At 51.7% G+C, this 19827-nt stretch overlaps 1 protein-coding gene across 1 annotated transcript in view; it reads right to left on the bottom strand.

Moving 5' to 3' along the window:
• Positions 1 to 11269: 11269 nt before the first annotated feature.
• C2CD5 (C2 calcium dependent domain containing 5) overlaps positions 11270 to 19827 on the bottom strand; it is a 119455-nt gene continuing 110897 nt past the window's right edge. The window contains 4 exon segments of the mRNA XM_075343509.1: positions 11270 to 13312; positions 13386 to 13504; positions 13647 to 13793; positions 13881 to 14071. Coding sequence (XP_075199624.1) covers positions 13297 to 13312; positions 13386 to 13504; positions 13647 to 13793; positions 13881 to 14071 — 473 coding nt within the window. The 3' untranslated portion in view covers positions 11270 to 13296.

Here is a 19827-nt window from a genome sequence, read left to right on the forward strand (position 1 = left end):
TAGGAGTATCGTCAGTACCCACGTGTAGCTGTTGGTGCCACTCCTTTACCACTCCTTGAGGCGGGGAAGTGCTGGTGTTAGGTGGGGAGACTGAGGGACTGGCTTCGTGGATGGTGTGGGGATCCAGGGTGAGCAGCTTGGCAATAGTGGCATACCGGGGAAGCCTGACTTCTTCCTCCCCACAGTTCAACACTCTCACAGGCACTCTCCCCTTCTTTACATCCACCACCCCTCTGGCGGCCATTACAGTGGGCCAGTGCTCGGAGGGCATGGGCTCCATCATAGCAGGGTAGTCACACCCCTGAGGCCCTACTGCTGCCCTACACCAAATCATCATCTCACTCCTAGGGGGCACAGTCAATGGAGCAACATCCATCACTCTCACTCCACCAATCTCCCCTCCGGTTGAGCTTACATGCTGGCGGTACATCAGGGCGCGGATCTCACGCTGCACAGCCCTCTGCCGGCTCCCCGCCGCGGTGGCGGCTAGCTGTTGCAATAGGTTCAACACATCAGCCATGCAGTGTTCCATCACATTGGTTCCCAGCACTATTTTCGGGTTATGATCACTGGGTTCATTCATGATCACAATCATACCCTGGTGTTGCAGTTCAGCTCGCCCCACTGTCATAGCCACTTGTTTATACCCCACCTGGGTCAATGGGAGTCCATTAGCGGCAATTAGCGTTATACTATTATCTGGGGGTGCCAGCTCGTCTATTGCCCAATACCGCTGGTACAACGTGTACGATATGGTGGTTACCTGTGATCCAGTGTCCAAGAGAGCCATCACTGGTATGCCGTCCACAGCCACGGGGATGATGGGGCGGGCCCCGATATATCAGTCTCGCCAGTCCGGGGGGGCCACGATGTTCTACTCCTGAGGATTGGCCCGGGGCCCCAGGGGTTGCTCGTTTAACGGGCACTGTCGGAAGTAATGACCCGGCTTACGGCACTTGTAGCAGATTGGAGGTCTGCTCCGCGGGTTGTTAGCACTTCTCCGCTGCATCCAGGGAACATCCTCGGGACTGTCAGCAAGCTATATCTGTGCTGGAGGCTGAGATCTGGTCAGAGGTTGTAGTGCAACGAGAATCTTGGCGAGGTCTCCGTCCATGCGACGGACCTGGGCTGCCAGTTCTTCCACTGTGCTGCTCGGGGCTGCAGGTATTGGAGAGGTTGGTAGGGCAGAGGCCGCCACAACGGGGGCCGTCTCAACGGGCCACGGGGCGGGTTCCAGAACTTCAGCAGCTGGGGGCTGTAGTGCTTTAATGGCCCGCTCCTTTAGCACAGCAAAGTCCACATTAGGGTGTTCCAGGGCCCACAGCCGGAGTTGTTTACGATCCTCAGGGGACCTCATCCCCTGCGCAAATTGCTCCACTAACATCTTGTTGCTATCCGCCTCATTAATAGAGTTCACCCGCTTCAGCGTGCGGAGGGCGGTCTGCAGACGTAAAGCGTAGTCCCGAATGCTATCCACAGACCGTTGCCGGCACTGGTAAAACTGCATCCTCAGCTCAGCTTCAGTCCGGGTCTCGAAGGCAGTCTGTAGCTTCTCAAAGATGGTGGCTACAGAGAGCCGGTCCCCCTCGGCCCAGGTCTCCGCTTCCTGCTCCGCCGCACCGGTTAGCTGGCCTAGCACTATCGCTGCACGTTGCTTATCAGTCAGGGGGTACAGCTCTAGCAATGGGTTAAGCTTTTTCCGGAAGGCCTGTAGGGCATCCGGTTTCCCGTCATACTGCGGTAGACAGGCAGCTCCGGGCGCATAGGGCAAGGAGAACGGCATGACCTGAGCGAGCGCGGGGGCCGCGGCACCTCCCGCCGGTACGGCCGGGACCTGGGCAGGCCCATTCCCATCCGCGGGTGCCGCTGCGGCTGCGACCACCGCTCTTCCAGCGGCTCCGTCGGGCGCAGACATCTTGTTTCCGTCCCCCTTAGCTCTTTCCGGCCCCTCCTCTCTCGGGGCAGGGTTTTGGCCTTCGCGCCTCTGCTACTCGAGAAGACGCTCGAGCGGGAACTTTTCTCGCCAAAGATGGCGGCTTCTGAAATTTTTCTGCCGGATATCTCCGGCGGTAACAAGGCGCACCTCTACCAAACGGCAGAGCGGTAAGATCCTGTTCATGACGCCAAGTTGTCGCGGGCGGGGAGGAGGGTGTCAGCACACTACACTCACCCCCTTCTGCTCGGGTCCGGCGGTTGCTGCTCAGTGGTGGCTCGAGCTGTAGGCCGGATCCCGGGGGTTCTCGAGCGGCACTCCTCGCCCGTGAGTGAAAGGGGTTTGTTGGGTGTGGGAATTGTTTATTGTCCGTGACGCCACCCACGGTTGTGGTGATTTCACCACCGCTGCTCAATATAGGAATCCCGGGGATGGTGATGCGGAGCAGCCAGGTGTTGTGTTGCCCCTCCGTGGGTAGGGGTTGATGATCCCGGGGCCCGGTGATGAGATGGGAGATGCAGGGCCTGGTGGGCGCAGGGACGCGGGGGCAGCGCTGTGCCTTGCGGCACTGTGGTACTCACTCAGCCTGAGATGTTGACACAGTTGACACAGTTTAACGGTAAACCACACGGCTGGAAAGACGGTTCCCACGGACGGCTGCACTTGCTCTCCCAGTAGGTGACGGTGATGTCCCTCTGACCTGCACCTGATGTTTCTAAGTTGGTAGCGATGGGTCCCCACCGGTAACCCGCTCCCAGGCTTCAAGCTGGACCGGAGGAGCTCTACTCTTTGCCCGCAGACGCTGGCCCTGAGGAACTGGTGCCGTGGCGGTGGCGGTGTTCCTCCTTAATGGTTGGACTGTTGCCTTCAATCGGGACTTGGTTGTTGGGGGATCCACGTCCCCTTCACTGACGGATTCGGCAAATTATGGCGACTCCTAGCCTTGCCGGGATCCGAGAGGCCCCTGCCCTGGTGCTGACTGTCCTTTGCACACTGCTCCAGACCGCCGGGTCACTACCCGTCCGCTGTCCTTCCAGGAACTCCCGAACAGTCACCCCTCTGGACAGTCACCGTCGTTGCTGACCTTGCTGACCCTGTCCTGCACACAGCTGGACTACTTCAGGCTTTTCACTCTCTTTCTTCCTGTCACCACTCTTGCTTGCCTCCTTTACCACTTTACTTCCTTCACTTCTACTTGTTTACTCCTCACTCAAGCCCTGCCTGGGCTAAACTCTGTTGTTTACTCCTTCATGTCCCTCACTGGACTGCCTGGTTTCTCCCGCCTCCAGAGCTGTGTCCTCCTCGGTGGGCGGAGCCAACCGCCTGGCCCACCCCCTGGTGTGAACATCAGCCCCTGGAGGAAGGCAACAAGGATTTCTGGTTAGCTTTGGTGTTCCTGACTGGGATGTAGGGTGTGGTGGTGTAATGACCTGTGACCCCTGGCTTGCCCATGGCGTCACACCAGTACAGACCATAGTTGTACCCCACTGCTCCCAGTACAGATCCTTGTGATCCCTACGCTTCCCAGTACAGACCATAGTTGTACCCCACTGCTCCCAGTACAGATCCTTGTGATCCCTACGCTTCCCAGTACAGACCATCGTCTGACCCACTGCTCCCAGTACAGATCCTTGTGATCCCTACGCTTCCCAGTACAGACCATAGTCTGACCCACTGCTCCCAGTACAGATCCTTGTGATCCCTACGCTTCCCAGTACAGACCGTAGTCTGACCCACTGCTTCCAGTACAGATCCTTGTGATCCCTACGCTTCCCAGTACAGACCATAGTCTGACCCACTGCTTCCAGTACAGATCCTTGTGATCCCTACGCTTCCCAGTACAGACCATAGTTGTACCCCACTGCTCCCAGTACAGATCCTTGTGATCCCTACGCTTCCCAGTACAGATCCTTGTGATCCCTACGCTTCCCAGTACAGACCATAGTCTGACCCACTGCTCCCAGTACAGATCCTTGTGATCCCTACGCTTCCCAGTACAGACCATAGTCTGACCCACTGCTCCCAGTACAGATCCTTGTGATCCCTACGCTTCCCAGTACAGACCATAGTCTGACCCACTGCTTCCAGTACAGATCCTTGTGATCCCTACACTTCCCAGTACAGACCATAGTCTGACCCACTGCTTCCAGTACAGATCCTTGTGATCCCTACGCTTCCCAGTACAGACCATCGTCTGACCCACTGCTCCCAGTACAGATCCTTGTGATCCCTACGCTCCCCAGTACAGACCATCGTCTGACCAATGCTCCCAGTACAGATCCTTGTGATCCCTACGCTTCCCAGTACAGACCATTGTCTGACCCACTGCTTCCAGTACAGATCCTTGTGATCCCTACGCTTCCCGATACTTTTCCTGTAATTCTCATCGTTTTGCAGCTTCCAGGGACGGTGGCCGACGTCTCCTGTCAGATTTATGGGCTACAGGTGCCGATCACTTCATGATATCATGGTTTTCCCCTGTGTCCATATAGAACATTGTGTGGGATTTTCGGGATAAACTGTCCAGAAAAAAAATCACAAGTGAAGAGTGTCTTCTGCATTTCCAGGGTCGCTGATATCGGCTCCTTGCATCCCCGGATCTGCCTTTTGCTGTGTGGTTTGCAGGTCCCCGGGCGGTGGATGGACGCTGCAGAGGGCAGGGTGGGGACTCGGGACACATCCCCGATCATGGAGACCCTGTTCCTGCAATCTCCCGCTGTTATCAGCCAGTTCTCACCTTTGGTACTTGATCCCTCAATATCTGATCAGATGAGAGATATTTATCACTGACATTTCCTTATTGTAGATGTGTGCGTCACCCGACTTCCTTATAGGACAAAGGGATTTCCAGCTGACACCGGGCAGCCGGAGGCCATCATCATCCGAGGTCACACACCATTCCCTGAGGATGTGTAACATTACGTGTCACTATCTGCCTGACACACAGGGGCCCGGCCTCATCACACGTCTCCTCTGAGGATGTGTGACATTATGTGTCCCTATCTGCCTGACATTCAGGGGCCCGGCCTCACCACACGTCTCCTCTGAGGATGTGTGACATTATGTGTCCCTATCTGCCTGACATACAGGGGCCCGGCCTCATCACATGTCTCCTCTGAGGATGGGTGACATTATGTGTCCCTATCTGCCTGACACACAGGGGCCCGGCCTCATCACACGTCTCCTCTGAGGATGTGTGACATTATGTGTCCCTATCTGCCTGACATACAGGGGCCCGGCCTCATCACACGTCTCCTCTGAGGATGTGTGACATTATGTGTCCCTATCTGCTTGACACACAGGGGCCCGGCCTCATCACACGTCTCCTCTGAGGATGTGTGACATTATGTGTCCCTATCTGCCTGACACACAGGGGCCCGGCCTCATCACACGGCTCCTCTGAGGATGTGTGACATTATGTGTCCCTATCTGCCTGACATACAGGGGCCCGGCCTCATCACACGTCTCCTCTGAGGATGTGTGACATTATGTGTCCCTATCTGCCTGACACACAGGGGCCCGGCCTCATCACACGGCTCCTCTGAGGATGTGTGACATTATGTGTCCCTATCTGCCTGACACACAGGGGCCCGGCCTCATCACACGTCTCCTCTGAGGATGTGTGACATTATGTGTCCCTATCTGCCTGACATACAGGGGCCCGGCCTCATCACACGTCTCCTCTGAGGATGTGTGACATTATGTGTCCCTATCTGCCTGACACACAGGGGCCCGGCCTCATCACACGTCTCCTCTGAGGATGTGTGACATTATGTGTCCCTATCTGCCTGACACACAGGGGCCCGGCCTCATCACACGGCTCCTCTGAGGATGTGTGACATTATGTGTCCCTATCTGCCTGACACACAGGGGCCCGGCCTCATCACACGTCTCTTCTGAGGATGTGTGACATTACGTGTCCCTATCTGCCTGACATACAGGGGCCCGGCCTCATCACACGTCTCCTCTGAGGATGTGTGACATTATGTGTCCCTATCTGCCTGACACACAGGGGCCCGGCCTCATCACACGTCTCCTCTGAGGATGTGTGACATTACGTGTCCCTATCTGCCTGACACACAGGGGCCCGGCCTCATCACACGTCTCCTCTGAGGATGTGTGACATTATGTGTCCCTATCTGCCTGACATACAGGGGCCCGGCCTCATCACACGTCTCCTCTGAGGATGTGTGACATTATGTGTCCCTATCTGCCTGACATACAGGGGCCCGGCCTCATCACACGTCTCCTCTGAGGATGTGTGACATTATGTGTCCTTATCTGCCTGACATACAGGGGCCCGGCCTCATCACACATCTCCTCTGAGGATGTGTGACATTATGTGTCCCTATCTGCCTGACACACAGGGGCCCGGCCTCATCACACGTCTCCTCTGAGGACGTGTGACATTATGTGTCCCTATCTGCCTGACACACAGGGGCCCGGCCTCATCACACGTCTCCTCTGAGGATGTGTGACATTATGTGTCCCTATCTGCCTGACACACAGGGGCCCGGCCTCATCACACGTCTCCTCTGAGGACGTGTGACATTATGTGTCCCTATCTGCCTGACATACAGGGGCCCGGCCTCATCACACGTCTCCTCTGAGGATGTGTGACATTATGTGTCCCTATCTGCCTGACACACAGGGGCCCGGCCTCATCACACGTCTCCTCTGAGGATGTGTGACATTATGTGTCCCTATCTGCCTGACATACAGGGGCCCGGCCTCATCACACGTCTCCTCTGAGGACGTGTGACATTATGTGTCCCTATCTGCCTGACATACAGGGGCCCAGCCTCATCACACGTCTCCTCTGAGGATGTGTGACATTACGTGTCCCTATCTGCCTGACACACAGGGGCCCGGCCTCATCACACGTCTCCTCTGAGGATGTGTGACATTACGTGTCCCTATCTGCCTGACATACAGGGGCCCGGCCTCGTCACACGTCTCCTCTGAGGATGTGTGACATTATGTGTCCCTATCTGCCTGACATACAGGGGCCCGGCCTCATCACACGTCTCCTCTGAGGATGTGTGACATTATGTGTCACTATCTGCCTGACATACAGGGGCCCGGCCTCATCACACGTCTCCTCTGAGGATGTGTGACATTATGTGTCACTATCTGCCTGACATACAGGGGCCCGGCCTCATCACACGTCTCCTCTGAGGATGTGTGACATTATGTGTCCCTATCTGCCTGACACACAGGGGCCCGGCCTCATCACACGTCTCCTCTGAGGATGTGTGACATTACGTGTCCCTATCTGCCTGACATACAGGGGCCCGGCCTCATCACACGTCTCCTCTGAGGATGTGTGACATTATGTGTCCCTATCTGCCTGACACACAGGGGCCCGGCCTCATCACACGTCTCCTCTGAGGATGTGTGACATTATGTGTCCCTATCTGCCTGACATACAGGGGCCCGGCCTCATCACACGTCTCCTCTGAGGATGTGTGACATTATGTGTCACTATCTGCCTGACATACAGGGGTCCGGCCTCATCACACGTCTCCTCTGAGGATGTGTGACATTATGTGTCACTATCTGCCTGACACACAGGGGCCCGGCCTCATCACACGTCTCCTCTGAGGATGTGTGACATTACGTGTCCCTATCTGCCTGACATACAGGGGCCCGGCCTCATCACACGTCTCCTCTGAGGATGTGTGACATTATGTGTCCCTATCTGCCTGACACACAGGGGCCCGGCCTCATCACACGTCTCCTCTGAGGATGGGTGACATTATGTGTCCCTATCTGCCTGACATACAGGGGCCCGGCCTCATCACACGTCTCCTCTGAGGATGTGTGACATTATGTGTCCCTATCTGCCTGACACACAGGGGCCCGGCCTCATCACACGTCTCCTCTGAGGATGGGTGACATTATGTGTCCCTATCTGCCTGACATACAGGGGCCCGGCCTCATCACACGTCTCCTCTGAGGATGTGTGACATTATGTGTCCCTATCTGCCTGACATACAGGGGCCCGGCCTCATCACACGTCTCCTCTGAGGATGTGTGACATTATGTGTCCCTATCTGCCTGACATACAGGGGCCCGGCCTCATCACACGTCTCCTCTGAGGATGTGTGACATTATGTGTCCCTATCTGCCTGACATACAGGGGCCCGGCCTCATCACACGTCTCCTCTGAGGATGTGTGACATTATGTGTCCCTATCTGCCTGACATACAGGGGCCCGGCCTCATCACACGTCTCCTCTGAGGATGGGTGACATTATGTGTCCCTCTCTGCCTGACATACAGGGGCCCGGCCTCATCACACGTCTCCTCTGAGGATGTGTGACATTATGTGTCCCTATCTGCCTGACACACAGGGGCCCGGCCTCATCACACGTCTCCTCTGAGGATGTGTGACATTACGTGTCCCTATCTGCCTGACATACAGGGGCCCGGCCTCATCACACGTCTCCTCTGAGGATGTGTGACATTATGTGTCCCTATCTGCCTGACATACAGGGGCCCGGCCTCATCACACGTCTCCTCTAAGGATGTGTGACATTATGTGTCCCTATCTGCCTGACACACAGGGGCCCGGCCTCATCACACGTCTCCTCTGAGGATGTGTGAGTCAGTCACAGTGGGAGTTTTTGGAGCCAGACATCACAAAAGAAGAGATAACTGCAGCCAGCTCAGATATGGCTAGGGGGAAGACTCCCGGCAAGGATGGCTTCCTCATAGAATTTTACGACAAATACGGTGACACCTTGGCCCCGGTCCTTCTGGATGTCTTCTCGCTCTTTTCAATTGGCGGCCTCCTACCTGCCTCTCTCTACGAGGCGCATATTATCGCGGTGAAAAAGGAGGGAAAGGATCCACTGGACTGTGGCTCATACCATCCTAGATCATTAGTTAACCTTGACTATAAGATCTTCACCAAAATGCTGGCATCCCGGCTTAACTCCGCTATTTTGGATATGGTGCATCCAGACTAAAATGGGGAAAACACCTCCATTAATATTAGAGGGGTCCAATCCATAGTGCAATATAGTGCGCTGCTTCCGAAAAATGAGTGGGCATGGCCTCGCTGGACGCGGCCAAGGTGTTTGACTCGGTGGAGTGGCCCTGCCTTTCTGCCTGTCTCCAGAGGTTTGACTTTAGCCCTAAATTTAGCAATTGGATTCACATGTTGTATAGATCCCATACGGCCAGGATAAGGGTCATCAGTGTTTTATCTGCACCATTCTCTCGTGGGCGGGGTGCGCGGCAGAAGTACCCTCTGTCCCCGGTCCGGTTTGCGCTTGTCATTGAGGCCTTGGCAATCTGAATCCGATCTCACCCATCTACCGTTGGAATCCCTCTGGCTGATCGTACAGACACCATAGGCTTATATGCGTGAGACATGGTTATCTTCATGGACAAGGTGCGGGAAACCCTACCAGTTGTTATAGACACTGGATAAATTTGGGGAGTTCTCCGGTTTATACATTAATTGGGACAAGTCGGCCTTATTGCCGTTGATGCACAGCTCGGGGGCTCACCTCTTCCTTTATATGGGGGAAATCTAGACCCAGACTCAGGCTGTCCACCTTGCAGAGATCTAAGGGATTAGGGGGGATGGCCTTGCCGAAGTTTTTCTTGTACTATCTGACGGGACAATTTAGGGCATTAGGCCCCTGGATGCCGGACTGTCAATTGCCTAACTCGTAGGATCATCTGGCGCGTGCAGTCGGGGCAGACTGTCTGTTGGGCTTCTTGGAGTCCGATAGGCCGGGGTGTGCCAAAGCTGTTGCCTATCCTTAGCCTGTCGCCATACTGATGGTGCCAACCTAAGAAAGTAGTGCGCTTTGAGGGGGCGGAGGTCCCGCTATGGGAAAATGGCTACTTCCCTACTCTAATGGATCATCTCTCAGCGCAGTTCTGGGCTACCCGTAAGGTCCTCATGTCAGGAGATCTCTTTATTTTGAGAACCTTCAAATCTTTTGAGCGGGCTCAAACTGAAGACGACGTCCCGAGATGCCAGGTTTCTAGGTACCTTTAGATTTGTGCAGCAATTCAATCTCATTTACAGAAAACGGGGGCAGGGGAATTGGTATCGTCATTCCCAAAGATAGGCATTGTGAAATCACAGGGACCCCGGGGCTTGATATAGGCCATACATACTTACCTGTTATTGGTGGGAGTGGAGTTGGCCTTCTTGCCAGTCCAGGAAAAATGTAAATTCTTGATCCTTTCCATGCAGGGAGAGGAGTGGTAGAAGGTACTGGAATCTGGAGGGGACGCTGCTGGAGTCAGGGCTACAAGAGCCACCACACACAGACGTATCCAGGACATGGGCTACAAGTGTCACATTCCTAGTGTCACCACTCATGACCGATAGACCACGCCAGAAGCCTCTTACCTGGGCCAAGGAGAAGAACTGGACTGTACGAGGTGGTGTTTTCAGAAGAAAGTAAATTTTGCATTTCATTTGGAAATCGCGGTCCCAGAGTCTGGAGGAAGAGGAGGCCACAATCCAAGCTGCTGAGGTCTAGTGTGAGGTCTCCACAATCAGTGATGGTTTGGGGGGCCGTCATCTGCTGGTGTAGCTCCACTGTGTTTTATCAAGACCAAAGTCACCGCAGCCGTCTACCAGGAAATTTTACAGCACTTCATGCTTCCCTCTGCCGACAAGCTTTATGGAGATGGAAATGTCATTTTCCAGCAGGACTTGGCCCCTGTCCATACGGATTATTATATATATATATATATATATATATGTACGTGTGTGTGTGTTTTCTAGTGTCGTTATTTCTATGTTCAAGCTTCCAGCCTTTGTCCAGTCATTTTCTTAAAGTGATGTTTCCATTTCGTTGACCTTATGCATTCTGTGCCATACAGCTGGGGGCTGATATTATGAGGCTGGGAAGGTCCATGGTTATTTGGCTCTTCCCAGCCTAAAAATAGCAGCCCGCAGTCGCACCAGAAATGGCACATGCATTAGATGCACCAATTCTGGCACTTTGCCCGAGTCTTCCCGGCTGGCCTCGTGCAGCGTCAATCAGGGTAATACTTTTGGGTTGATGTCAGCTGTGAAGTGACAGAGGCATGTATGGAGAGGAGTCTATCAGACACCCCTATTACTACCCCAGCAAGTGTTGAGTTAAAAAATACACAGATGAGATAAAAATAGTTTAACTCTACCCCCCACCAGTTGTTTTTTTTTTTAAGTATTTAATTAAAAAAACGTAGTGGGATCCTCATTACATTATTAACCAGCCGAGGTAAAGCTGACAGCTGAGGTTTGCAGCCCTCAGTTTTCTGCTTTAACTGCGCTGGTTATCAAAAATAGGCGGGACCCAAAGTCATTGTTTTAGGTGATTTATTTCTCTAGAAATCTCTATTCTGGCACAAATTACATATTTACATTCAAGTCTTTCCATGCGTCAGTCGCACCCCCCGCTCTGCAGGGCTGTGAGGTGGCACCCCCCGCTCTGCAGGGCCGCTTGCTGAGGCGGCACCCCCCCGCTGTGCAGGGCCGGTGAGGCGGCACCCCCCCGCTGTGCAGGGCCGGTGAGGTGGCACCCCTCGCTGTGCAGGGCCGGTGAGGCGGCACCCCCCGCTGTGCAGGGCCGGTGAGGCGGCACCCCCCGCTGTGCAGGGCCGGTGAGGCGGCACCACCTGGTGCTCGCTGCAGATTGGGTGACACGTGCAATGTATGATGATTGGCAGCAGATGGATCATATGCTGATGACTGCTTTATACGAGTCCCTCCCCGATCTTTGGCATGGGGTCTCCACCGCCCCTTATTGCTTTACTGATCAGGATATTATAAAGAAAGCCGCCATTATTGTCCGGATGTTGTACCGCAGCGCGGCCGGAAGCTGTATTGCAGGTAGTACCTTCTGTAAGCAGCAAACCGCTTCTTGTCAGTGAATGAGTCGTTCCCATAGAACTGAGAAATCGCTTCTTGGAAGTGACGCCGCAGACAGAGGAAAGGGTGTGAGTGCACGCCAGTGTCAGCCAGAAGCATGCTGGGAACAGTAGTCCTACAGGAGAAGCTGCAGAAGTTCCCATTGGCCAAAAGTAATCACGATCTGTCACTACCAGACAAGCACAGGCAAGTAGATCGCAGAGTCCTCCATGACTAAGGGCCACAGATGTAATGTGTGCGAGGGGAGCCAAACCGAGGGAGGTGGATGTGAGCAAACGATAAGGGATCTCTGGATGATGACGGATCTCAGCGGCTGATGTTGGGGTCTCTCGGATGATGACGGATCTCAGCGGCTGATGTTGGGGCCTCTCGGATGATGACGGATCTCAGCGGCTGATGTTGGGGCCTCGTGGATGATGACGGATCTCAGCGGCAGATGTTGGGGCCTCGTGGATGATGCCGGATCTCAGTGGTTGATGTTGGGGCCTCGTGGATGATGACGGATCTCAGCGGCTGATGTTGGGGCCTCGTGGATGATGCCGGATCTCAGTGATTGATGTTGGGGCCTCGTGGATGATGACGGATCTCAGCGGCTGATGTTGGGGCTTCCTGGATGATGACGGATCTCAGCGGTTGATGTTGGGGCCTCGTGGATGATGACGGATCTCAGCGGCTGATGTTGGGGCTTCCTGGATGATGACGGATCTCAGCGGTTGATGTTGGGGCCTCGTGGATGATGACGGATCTCAGCGGCTGATGTTGGGGCCTCGTGGATGATGATGGATCTCAGCGGCTGATGTTGGGGCCTCGTGGATGATGACGGATCTCAGCGGCTGATGTTGGGGCCTCTCGGATGATGATGGATCTCAGCGGCTGATGTATGGCCTCTCGGATGATGACGGATCTCAGCGGCTGATGTTAGGGTCTCTCGGATGATGACGGATCTCAGCGGCTGATGTTGGGGCCTCCTGGATGATGACGGATCTCAGCGGCTGATGTTGGGGCCTCCTGGATGATGACGGATCTCAGCGGCTGATGTTGGGGCCTCTCGGATGATGACGGATCTCAGCGGCTGATGTTGGGGCCTCTCGGATGATGACGGATCTCAGCGGCTGATGTTGGGGCCTCTCGGATGATGACGGATCTCAGCAGCTGATGTTGAGGCCTCTCGGATGATGACGGATCTCAGTGGCTGATGTTGGGGCCTCCTGGATGATGGCGGATCTCAGCGGCTGATGTTAGGGCCTCGTGGATGATGATGACGGATCTCAGCGGCTGATGTTAGGGCCTCGTGGATGATGACGGATCTCAGCGGCTGATGTTGGGGCCTCTCGGATGATGACGGATCTCAGCAGCTGATGTTGGGGCCTCTCGGATGATGACGGATCTCAGCGGCTGATGTTGGATCCTCTCGGATGATGACGGATCTCAGAGGCTGACAGATGCAGAATATATTCTTAGGTTCTATGGAATTATCTGGATATGGAACTGTAACACACAAATGACAGCGCGGTTTCCGTCCTTCGCGTCCCCCCGAGCTGAGTGCAGACCCCGCCCTCACGTTGCTTCTCCTGCCGCCATATGGCTGGAGTGCTGCTGCGATATGGACAGTGTCACGTCGGTCTCAGACTCGCGGGTGAAGATGACGGCGTCTCCGCTGACATTAATGAGACACTGCGCCTGAGAGGGAAGAGAAATCAAAAGATGAACCGCGCACACAGCGATATCAGAGGCCCCCACACCGCCACCGTGAGTATAACACGCAGCAGCTTAGTGAGCGCAGCTCTGAAGCACAGCACATGGAGATCCTGCAGCCACTCACCTGGTTTTTATTTGTGTTCTCCATGAAAACGCATTGCTTCATAATGTACGACACCACCGCATTGCCCCCCAGAGCCGCCACGTGGGCGCGGACCATGGCGAACACCTCACATATGAAGGCGTGGAGGAAGCCGCTCACCCCGCCTTCCTAAAATAAAGCACAAGGCAGTGACCCCAGTATAAGGCGAGTGTCTGCTTGCTGTCAGTGAATGGGCGCGGACCTCGGCGGACTCACCTCACGTAACGAGGTCGTCTCTCGGATGAAGAACATGTTGATAATACCGAGATATTTGGTTATTTTGGCCCCCGGTATAAAGGAGAGAGGCGTCATCTTGACCACGGAGACGGTGGGACAACCAAGAGTGCCAACGGGGCGGTTCCTCAAGTGACCCTCGCCCAACGGACTCGCCTTATCCATCGAGGTAACTGGAAGAGAAGAGGAAATGGTGGGAAAGAGGCGGCGAAGATAAAGACAGCGAGAGGGTGTGATGGTGAGCGACGGCAGACAGACACCGGAGGGTGAAGCTCAGCTGCGCAGGCACAGCGGACAGGAAGAATGATGGCGGAGAGTCATGCAGATCATGCCAGCGCAGAAGGAAGATGGAGCCGCCAACACAAGACGCATTCCTGCAAAAGAACCACGGGATGAAGGAACGAAAAGAAACAATGGAGGAAGCGAGGAGCGCAACAAGAAGAGGAGGAATGAGAATCACTGGAGAGGGTGAAGCCGAGATTGTGCTGCTCATATTCTCCAACGTGGGGGGACGCACCAGCTACCCACCCCGAGAACCACACCAGGGGGCTGCCACAGGCTGACCGCAACACACCAACCCCCCCCTCAAGACGTCCGTTACCCCATTCACTAAACGCAAGAGCTGCGCTCACTATTCTGCTAGTGTAGACACTATGTACGGTACATACATTACATCTTATATCATACTCCAGAGCTGTGTTCACTATTCTGCTAGTGTAGACACTATGTACATACATTACATCCTATATTATAGTCCAGAGCAGCACTCACTATTCTGCTGGTGTAGAGACACTATGTACATACATTACATCCTATATTTTGGTCCAGAGCTGCACTCACTATTCTGCTGGTGCAGTCACTGTGTACATACATTACATTACTGATCCTGAGTTACCCCCTGTATTATACTCCAGAGCTGCACTCACTATTCTGCTGGTGTAGACACTGTGTACATACATTACATCCTGTATTATACTCCAGAGCTGCACTCACTATTCTGCTAGTGTAGACACTATGTACATACATTACATCCTATATTATAGTCCAGAGCAGCACTCACTATTCTGCTGGTGTAGACACTATGTACATACATTACATCCTATATTTTAGTCCAGAGCTGCACTCACTATTCTGCTAGTTGAGACACTATGTACATACATTACATCCTATATTATAGTCCAGAGCTGCACTCACTATTCTGCTGGTGTAGACACTATGTACATACATTACATCCTATATTTTAGTCCAGAGCTGCACTCACTATTCTGCTAGTTGAGACACTATGTACATACATTACATCCTATATTTTAGTCCAGAGCTGCACTCACTATTCTGCTAGTTGAGACACTATGTACATACATTACATCCTATATTATAGTCCAGAGCTGCACTCACTATTCTGCTGGTGTAGACACTATGTACATACATTACATCCTATATTATAGTCCAGAGCTGCACTCACTATTCTGCTGGTGTAGACACTATGTACATACATTACATCCTATATTTTAGTCCAGAGCTGCACTCACTATTCTGCTAGTTGAGACACTATGTACATACATTACATCCTGTATTATACTCCAGAGCTGCACTCACTATTCTGCTGGTGCAGTCACTGTGTACATACATTACATTACTGATCCTGAGTTACCTCCTGCATTATACTCCAGAGCTGCACTCACTATTCTGCTGGTGCAGTCACTGTGTATATACATTACATTACTGATCCTGAGTTACCTCCTGTATTATCCTCCAGAGCTGCACTCACTATTCTGCTGGTGCAGTCACTGTGTACATACATTACTGATCCTGAGTTACCTCCTGTATTATACTCCAGAGCTGCACTCACTATTCTGCTGGTGCAGTCACTGTGTACATACATATTTGTAACCTCACAATGAATCCAATGATTTCTGTATCCCCAATCTTGAATTTCATGATCTCTGTAACCCCCACCCTGGATCCCATGATGTTTGTAGCCTCCAACCTGGATCACGCAATCTCTGTAGCTCTCACCTTGCATCACATTATCTCTTTAGCCCCCACTGTGGATCCCATGATTGCTGCAGCGCTGCCTCCCACTGTGGATCCCATGATTGCTGCAGCGCCGCCCCCCACTGTGGATCCCATGATTGCTGCAGCGCCGTCCCCCACTGTGGATCCCATGATCTCTGTAGTGTGACAGAATAGAATCTATTTTGTTCTATAATGTCCATCTTATCTTATAACTGAATGTTATTAAAGTTCAGTTAACACTGATGGGCGGGGAGTTTCACATTTCCGTTCACTCCTCTACTGCACTTATTGGTGCACACTTCAGGGGACTTATTTCTTTGTTTGGGATACTATATAAACTGGTCCCATGACGTAATAAAGCAGAACCCTTCAGTACGCCACAAATCGTGTGTGCTGCACTGATTTCCCGATTGCTCGTAAAACAAATCTTATTACTGGAAGGAGTGTATTTCGCTCAAAGAATTTGGTGCCGAAACCCGGGACAAACTGCAGTATAAGATTCGGATCTCAAGTGAGAGTCGATGTTTTAGAAACAGTAATGCTAAAAGCTGCAGCATAAGGTAAGAAGCTTATTCTTACATTATTGCCTTACTCTTTCTAATTGGTCTGTCAATATCCGGGTGAGTTATTTTGCATTAAATAGTTTGGTCCAAGAACTAGGAAAAGTTATCTATGCCTCTGTGCCCTGTGTGCATGTGATGTGAGCAGTGTGTAAGTGTGGAACATAGTGGAACTTATACTTGGAGGGTTGCTGTAATGTGTTTGGCTGCTGAGAATGAACAATTCATCACAGGGGGATCTTGTAGTCTGTTTACTGTATTGTAGGATGTGCCTTTGTAACGGTCTGAAAAACATGTAGGATTTTGAAGTGTCCTTGTGACATAGGAAAATATGCTAGCACATTCCCTTTCTTAATAGATACTAGAGCAGCGAACTCTACTTATTCAAATAGTTTTCCATGGGAAATCATCAAAGCATTTTATGGTGATTTACTTGGAAAATTCATTTTTTTCCATGCCTCTGCTACCAGACTGCCAGTATTTATTTGGTTTTGTTTTTTCTCCCTTCATGGACATAACAAGGCTATAGTGTACATGGACAGTGTTATCACAAGGTGCCCACAATTCACTAATAATGTATATTGGTTTGTCAAGGGAGGAATTTGGGTGAAGACTGCTAATGGAGTCTTCGTTTGGGATATCCAGTGACGGTGTCGTATTAGCTATATATAATCAGAGCCGATATTAATGTATCAGACAATGAATACATGAGACATGTTCTCCTTGAGCCAGCATCACCAACTGAACTCGTGTATTCTAAGACACTCAATTATACAATCTGAATTTCTAACCTTGAAGCTAGAACAAGGGAGTAAGGAGTATTCTACTCCTTATTTTCTCCCAACATATCTTTGTTCGTTAAAACATTCTTTCTGTGTAAACATACTGATAAGACTTTTGCTCATTATTTGAAAACTTCCATTATTTGTACATCTGTTCACTTATCCTTGGTAACCCCTTCATGACTATACAACTTATATAGATCTGTGCAATTGCTACATAGACAGATTATTATGCAACTACATCTACATTTTGATTATTTACATACACAGATATTCTTATTACGTTTAAACAAACATACTACAGCTCAGACCACCTTCACAGGTTTACTGAAATGTCCTCATTTTTGCAAACATGGACTCCTCCATATCCAGAGGTTGTGTTTTAGTTATAATAATCTTAAAGGGAACCTGTCATCAGAAATTTAGCTTGAAACCTAAAAGTGTCCCCCTCTGCAGCTCCTGGGCTGATTCTAGCAATGTTCCTGTACTTTTTGTGGCCCCTTTTAAACCAAATTAAATACTTTATAAACTTGTACCTTTTGCTATGTAAATTTTGTAAATCGTCCATGGGGGCGGGCTCTCTGCTGACCGTTGCTGTTCCTCCAGATTTACGCCGCACCCCACACTCCATTTCATCCATCAGGACGCCGCCCACTGCGCCCGAGGTGCCGCCCACGCCAGGATCGCTGGTGACGTGTGTCACAAGCACGAGATTATGGGCGGCGCTGTGATTGCATCGCAAGTGCCCGCCCATAATCTCGTGGACGCGCTTTCCCCCACTGCCTCCAGCGTTCTGCGCAAGCGCTCGCTGGCCAAATGACCCGACGTCACCTCCTTCCCATCTTACCCTGCAGCAGGGCAAGATGGGAAAGAGGTGACGTCGGGTCATCTCGCCAGCAAGCGCTTGCGCAGAACGCTGGAGGAAGAGGGGAAAGTGCGGTCACGAGGTTATGGGCGTCACTTGCTGATGACACTCACAGCGCCACCCATAACCTCGTGCCTGCGCAAAACGTCACCAGCGGTCACACGTGCACACAGTGCACAGTCCCGCTATAGTCGCACAGCGCATGCGCGGGACCACGGGCGCCTAGGGGTGGCGTCCTGAGATATGAAATTCAGCGTTGGGGGGGCGGCGTAAATCTGCTGGAGGAACAGCAACGGTCAGCAGAGAGCCCGCCCCCATGGACGATTTACAAAATTTACATACCAAAAGGTACAAGTTTATAAAGTATATAATTTAGTTTAAAAGGGGGCACAAAAAGTACAGGAACCTTTCTAGAATGCAGCCTGGGAGCTGCAGAGGGGGAAACTCTTAAGTTTAAAGCTAAATTTCTGATGACAGGTTCCCTTTAATAATCTAGGTATGTGGATAATTTACGACATTCTGTCTTCATGACATCTTATGTCTGGAGTCATCTATTTTCTTTCTTTATTTATTTCCACACAGAGCACAAACTACAGTTCTGTCAGTATAGTGTAGTCTCACAGAGGAAGGAGAGATTGCAATACAGAAGCCTAAACTTGCCCAAAATCCTGATTTACAGCAGTCACCTGTGGCTTAGCCTGGACCAGTCATCAGGGCTGCATCTCTGGGATCAGAGCCATTCCTGTGGTTCTAGCCAAAGTTAAAAGGCCACAGAGATGGTTCCCCATTACAAAGTTACAGATAACAGGAGATTCATGGAGTTCTCAGTAAGGTACAATGTGACTTTCTTATGCCCCAAATGTAGACCTCCAGTGCACAGTTTTGAATCCAGTTATGTTTTTGGATACTGGATGCGCCCATTGCTAATGAGATTTTAATTTTTTTTTTCGTAGATGGATCCAGATACCAAGAAGCAGGTTAATTCCACACTGGATATGCTGAGGTTACACAACGAGGTTATAAACGCAGAACCACTCCCTCCTCTTCTATTGGTATAGGAGGCAGAGATGAAGACTTTCAATCACTGTAGCGTGTAGAGCGGCAAAGGGTAAGATGGTCAAATGTGTATGTAGGGAGCAGATCTTTCATAAAGGAAACCTGTCACCAGATATGGAGACTATAAGCTGCACCCACTACCACTGAGCGTATATACAGCATTCTAGAATACTGTATATAAGAGCCCAGGCTGCACTGTATAAAGGAAAAGAAGGGAATTTTGTTACTTACCGTAAATTCCTTTTCTTCTAGCTCCTATTGGGAGACCCAGACGATTGGGTGTATAGCACTGCCTCCGGAGGCCACACAAAGCATTACACTAAAAAGTGTAAGGCCCCTCCCCTTCTGGCTATACACCCCCAGTGGGATCACTGGCTGCTCAGTTTTAGTGCTAAAGCAAGAAGGAGGAAAGCCAATAACTGGTTTAAACAAATTCACTCCGAAGTAACATCGGAGAACTGAAAACCGTTCAACATGAACAACATGTGTACCCGAAAAAAACCAACAATCCCGAAGGACAACAGGGCGGGTGCTGGGTCTCCCAATAGGAGCTAGAAGAAAAGGAATTTATGGTAAGTAACAAAATTCCCTTCTTCTTCGGCGCTCCATTGGGAGACCCAGACGATTGGGACGTCCAAAAGCTGTCCATG

This window comes from Anomaloglossus baeobatrachus, chromosome 4 (assembly GCF_048569485.1).
Source record: "Anomaloglossus baeobatrachus isolate aAnoBae1 chromosome 4, aAnoBae1.hap1, whole genome shotgun sequence".
NCBI lineage: Eukaryota > Metazoa > Chordata > Amphibia > Anura > Aromobatidae > Anomaloglossus > Anomaloglossus baeobatrachus.